Raw genomic sequence first — 5,961 nt, 5'->3', positions numbered from 1 at the left:
CGCCGGCCAATGGCCTCATGCATGGCCATGACCTCCTCTCCTTACGTAACCTGCATGCATGATGCATGCCGGCCGGCCGTGTGACATGCGCTAGCTACGACCACCGTGCCTGCCGGTCGAGACGGCCTCGTCGGGTGCAGCTAGCGTGAGAACTGCGCTGAGGGCCCACAGCCATGGCGCGCCAGCGCCCCAGTCCAATCCAAAAAAAAAAGAGGCTAAACAAGGGTCACTAGCTAATTAATACCACACCACTTCTCATCTACTAATAAGTTTCTTAATTATAAAATGGAAACAAGTGTTATAATATGATGTTATATGCGGCCAAAGTTTTTATTTTTTAAAATGACCATTACTTTTCCAAGAAATGCTTTTGGCATGAGATTTATTATGAAAATATCTTCATTCATTTCATATTTTTGTTGGGGAAAATTTGGTGCTGCTCATGACATTATCCCTCTACATATTATTGGAAGGTCCCAACTGACCCAACTCACACACTGTGAGGAGAGAGGTATCAAGAAACAGTATATGGAATCATCTACAATGATTGTTTTATTTCTCACACACACCCTAAACTATGGTGCATGAATCTCAGGTGGCTGCTCTACATGCCTCAACTAAGGCCTTGTTTAGTTCGCAAAAAATTTCAAGATTCCCCATCACATCGAATCTTTGGTCGCATGCATGGAGTATTAAATATAGACAAAAATAAAAACTAACTACACAGTTTACCTGTAATTTGTGAGATGAATCTTTTGAGCCTAGTTAATCCGTGATTGGACAATGTTTGTCAAATAAAAACGAAATGCTACAGTACCCAAAAACAAAAAATTTTGTGAACTAAACAAGGCCTAACCCAAGGAGGAGGAGGATCCAAGGAAGATGAAGACATGCAATAGTATCCCATGGCTGTCCTATGTTGCCTGAGAAGAAGAGAGATTTTCGGCGCCTGTTAAATAGCAAGTCCCTTTATTTCCTCTGGGGTTGGGGCGCTATTTTTATTTCATGTCCAAATATGATAAATGACACATTTGTCTTTTACTTACAACAATGGAGCCACCCTTAGTCCCATGATTTAGGAACATCTGGATCATTTTGTATATATATACAAATAAAAATAGCCATATTGTTAGACCTAGAAATATATGCTATGAGAGGGATCTCTCCTTATTTCTACATTTAATTAGCCTCTCATACAAAGATTCAGAGACTAAATTTATAGTGGGCTCATCAAGAGGGCTCCATGCTTCTGATGACTAATGTCCGACCACACCGGTTTTGCATCCACCTTTCTATCCTGAATAAAATACAACTTCTATTCCATCCTATATCGATGTCCTAAGGGTCATGGAGTTCTTCTAGCAACATTCTCTCATTTGCTAGTTCTCAAGCCCCGAGCATATTGAGCTAGTGCCCTAAGGTGCTTTGAGTCTATCTCCCTGGGGGTCAAGACGTTCTTGCAAGGTGGACAAGTCAATCCATCCTTTGGTGATAGCCCTTGTTTGAATAGTTGAATCTAGCTAGGAGTTGTATGACATGGAGTTTAAGCATGGAACATGAGCGTGCCAATTAGGGCCTCACTGCAATGTTGTATATTTGTGACAGGTGTTCCATGGAGGCCACCCAAAATCCTCGGGCCATAGTCAAAGGTGGAGTCGAGGGTGGGTTGACACAAAAATTCCTAGGAGTGTACATTGATTTCCTTGGGTATGAGGATCCACATGGCGGAGGCCTATAAAGGATGACGGTGCATGCAAAAATTCATCCAACTTTCTCAAGTATATGAAATTCTTGCTAAAATGAAAAAGGATTGAGTGCCAACATTATAACTATGTCTTACGTGTTTGGGTTTAGTGAACTTTCAAGAAAAAAAATCTTTCAAGTGTCATCTCCTGCAACTTTTCCACAGTCACTTGAGTATCATCGATTCTAAACTTGCATCTAAAAACATTAGAGAACCTCCACTATGTGCTTGTTCATAGTTAGTGATGTAAATCATATTGCTTTTTATGTTGGAGTAGTCTTTCATCTTTGGAAAGAAAAAAACTACATATATAGTGAGCTTCAAGTAGAATGAATTTACCATAGTTGTCCATATAACAAAAAAGGTATAGCATGAACAAAGCTACAACAAATCACGATTAGACGAGGTTCTGGTACTAGGAGGTCCATGGTTAGGTACACGATGGGACGGGGTGGTCTAAGAGGCTTGGCAAGATCTATAAATTAAACGATGGTGAATTTGGCATGGTTGGTAGGTGACGACGGATCATGTCGAAGGAGTCAACGACGAAGAGGCCAACAAAGTGGTGGGTGCCTTTTATTTGGAATAATTGAATTAGAGATGGGGTCGAACTGCCTCTAGAAATAGCTTTAATTTAACCTATTTCTAATAAAATTGACTATGGTGCCGGGACTTGCTTGATTTGGTGCAAAGGCTGCCAATGGTGATGCTTTTGGTGCCAGTATAGATGGTGCTTGTAGCTTCATTTGTAGCTCCATACCTTGCAAAGTTGCAATAGAGCAAACACTCCACCATTAGTGTTTACCACATCCCTTGTTGGAGGTTTTAGCGTGAGGCCACTATTTCCCACTTAAGGGGTTTCGATTGAAACACCAGTGCTAGAATCGTCTGCCAACGTTGGTGGCATTTACGGATATTGTTGCCCCTTAGAGGGTATCACACTTCATAAACTTGCTTTCACTCCTCCCTCTCGTGCCTGTTGCTAATTAAGGCGTGTGGGTGGGTTGGTGTGGTTATGTTGGTAGTGTGTTGTTTGGTCGGTCGCATTGTCATTGCTTTTTTCATGTGGGTGGTTTCTTAGTTTATTTGTTGTTGTAAGTATTTTCTTCTCTATTGATATAAAATACGTGCTGGAGGGTTTTCTTATTAGTTATTTGCTTTTCGAACAAAATAAAATAGTTTTTTTGTAATATAGCGGGTTGGCCCCTTGTGCTTGAATAAAAAGGCTTACGACATAAATAATATGAAAGATTCACAGAACTTTTTTTTTGAATTCATTCACCATTAATTTAAGGTCTGAGCCAAAATTTAGACGCGGGGGCAACAATAACTTAATTATTATTTCTTCCATTTACGTACGATGAGATGCGGGCGGTAGCTGGTATGTATCGCACTAGCATGCATGCATGGTCATCCAATCGTTCCGTTGTACGTACGTACTATATATATGTTGAGCCTACTGTACGTACGTACGTACGCAACATATATATATAATGGTGGTCGATATTGCTAATTGTTAACTTATTTCTTGATGTCATGCATGCATGCATTGATCGGTGATGATATGATATGAATGTCGATCGTGCCAAGTATAATATATGTTAGTTTATTTTGGAGATCGAGAACTGATTAATTAGGAGGCGAACGTGGTGATGACACGAGCTCCGGCGGCGGCGCTGCGGTGGTGGTGGTGGTGGAACCGGGAGACGGCGCAGTCGGTGGAGAAGAGACCGGCGGCGGACAGATAGTTGGGCGCGCCGCCCATGACGGGCATCTTGGCGGCGATGTCGAGTTTGGTGACGTAGCCCGGGCGGTAGGTCTGGCCCAGCACGCCGTGGACGTCGTTGGTGAGGTTACGGAACTGGAAGGCGAGGTCGAGGTGCACCAGGCTGTCGCTGCCCGTCTTGCCGTACTTGTGGATCCGGTCGTCACCGTCGGTGATGGGCACGGCGTTGGCCGAGATGGCGAAGACGCCGTCCAGCTCCACCATGACGGTGTTGACGCTGTCCATGCGCGTCACGGAGAGCCCGGGGACGGCCCTGGACGCCCAGCGCGCGTTCCGGACGGCGTCCACGTCGACGGGCTCGCCGTCCAAGGTGACCTGGATGTGGTCCTCCTCCTCGTCCCACTCGACGGCCCTGCGTGCACCGACGTAGAGCCGGTGGTGGTCGCCGCCGCCGCCGCGGAAGGTGACGCCCAGCGCCTGCACCCAGGTGAAGTCGCGGTTGAGGGCCGGGTTGTGGTTGCCGATGAAGTGCGCGTTGATGTGGAGGTCGGCGTCGGTGACGATGCAGAAGTCCTGGTCCTTTTTGCCGTGGAAGTAGAAGGTGTTGCCGTCGCCGCCGGTGAAGCGAGGGTCGCCGCAGGAGGTGCCAGGGAAGATGTCACACACTGCAGGTAGTTGGAGTCGATGTTCGATCGAGGGATGATGAATGAATGAAGAAACAATGCATATATATATATATATATATATATATATATATATATATATATATATATATATATATATATATGGACGAAGGAACACCGGAACGTACTGCAGAAGCTGAGGCAGTAGGAGCAGAAGACGAGGCATTTGTTGCGGCAGTCCTTTGGGCATCCGACGTAGCACGCCGGGCGACCACGCTCGTCGGAGCAGGCGGCCTGGTAGTCGCGCTTGTGGCCGAACCGTCCGGGTGTCAGGGTGAAGAACTTGGAGTTGGGCGGAGGCTTGGCACCGGGCTTCAAAAACGTCGTCTTCCTCCCCGCCGCCGCCGCCGCCGACGCCACGCCGCACGACGACAGCGCCAGCAGGAACGCCGCCACGGCCACCACCACCACCACGCACTTATTGACAAGAGTACTGCTAGCCATGGCGCTGCTACGACCTAGCGCAGTGATGTGCTCTCGATCGATCGATCGATCTGCTACCTCCGATCCTATGATCGTCGGAGATGGATCGATGCACACGCACACACGAATACGATCGATCGAGCTATCTAGGCGGCCCAGGGCGGTTCTTATGGCCGCGCGCCGGCCAGATATGCCCTAGATCGAGGCGCGGGGCTTGGACTTGGAGTACGTACGTGATACTCCTACAGTCTCTCCTAGTAGTAGTATAATTGACTGCCTTTGAGTTGAGAAATCGAGAGCGCTAACAATAAGCAAGCTAGCCTGAATTGGAGATCAAGCGGCTTACATGGGAAGTCGCGTACGAGGGGACAAAGTGACATACTACTGCAGTGCAGGGCACACCAAACGGTATACCTACTGTACAGTACTCTGTTTGTTTCCATTCATCTCCAGGCTGTAAAGAAAATACTGGTAGCGTACAGAAGCTGCTAGCTCCATGTATCATGCCGGAAACATTCAGGCGAAAGTCACGCTCGATCGTCTTGGTCCTCAGGTCAACCGCTACCCAGTAGCTGAGAGTATTTCATCCGTCCTAGAATAATTGTGGTTCTCGATTCCTGTGAAATAATGTTGATTAAATATATATATATATAAATATATTAATATTTATAGTACATAAATAGTATTATAAAAAAAATCTAGTCTTTTAACAAATTTATTTAAAGACACAAATGTTGCACATATTTCTAGTCAAACTTGCGACACAAACCTAAAATAATAATTATTTTAGATGAAAGAAGTAAGGACTAAGTACTCTGTAGCTTATAAGCCTAGAGTATCTTCGATAGTTCCCAAAAATCAATTGATAAATCAATAAATTTTTTGAAATGTCTAAAAAAATTTAGGAGTACAATTATTGATTTTTTTAAAATTTTTTCTAAAATACCGCTCCTGAACTATCTTTCTTTGTGGTACGGAGGGAGTATTGTTAACCTATGTATATGCTACTTTACAGTGTACCTATGTACGTGTGTACATCTATGTATGTGTCAGTGTTTTATATGCTAGTAAATTTATACGAACGTTGCGCTGCTCCATAAAGACGATGGTAGCATACACGAACACAAGTATTTATACTGGTTCAGGCCGAAGTCTTACGTCCAGTCCTAGAGATGATCGAGTGTGTGTTCCTCGCTTGAATGCTCTAAAGTTCTTATAGTGCAGGGGTGCAAGAATAGTGCAAGAGGTAGGAGATAGAGCTAGAGCTAAGAGATGGACTACTTGAATGAAAGCTTTAAGAGTTCGGTCCCATGGAAGGGTGCCTTGACTACCCTTATATAAAGTTTGGGGCTAGGACACATACAAAGAAGAAAGTTCTCCGGACT

General features: G+C 44.9%; 1 protein-coding gene across 1 annotated transcript; it reads right to left on the bottom strand.

The window, feature by feature from the left end:
- LOC8078039 lies at positions 3,067-4,788 on the bottom strand. Its single transcript, XM_002456963.2, has 2 exons — positions 4,282-4,788; positions 3,067-4,135 (listed from the first exon to the last, which is right to left on the bottom strand). Exons 1-2 carry the CDS (start codon positions 4,595-4,597, stop codon positions 3,378-3,380), a joined length of 1,074 nt encoding a protein of 357 aa, XP_002457008.1. The 5' UTR covers positions 4,598-4,788; the 3' UTR covers positions 3,067-3,377.

The sequence above is a fragment of the Sorghum bicolor genome, chromosome 3 (assembly GCF_000003195.3).
Source record: "Sorghum bicolor cultivar BTx623 chromosome 3, Sorghum_bicolor_NCBIv3, whole genome shotgun sequence".
Taxonomy (NCBI): Eukaryota; Viridiplantae; Streptophyta; class Magnoliopsida; order Poales; family Poaceae; genus Sorghum; species Sorghum bicolor.
This window is presented reverse-complemented; position numbering and strand designations above follow the sequence as displayed.

Coding starts and splice junctions, on each gene's coding strand:
- LOC8078039 (XM_002456963.2), bottom strand. CDS start 4,597: ATGGCTAGCAGTACTCTTGTCAATAAGTGCGTGGTGGTGGTGGTGGCC. Junction 4,136..4,281: donor CTACTGCCTCAGCTTCTGCA/GTACGTTCCGGT, acceptor AACTACCTGCAG/TGTGTGACATCTTCCCTGGC.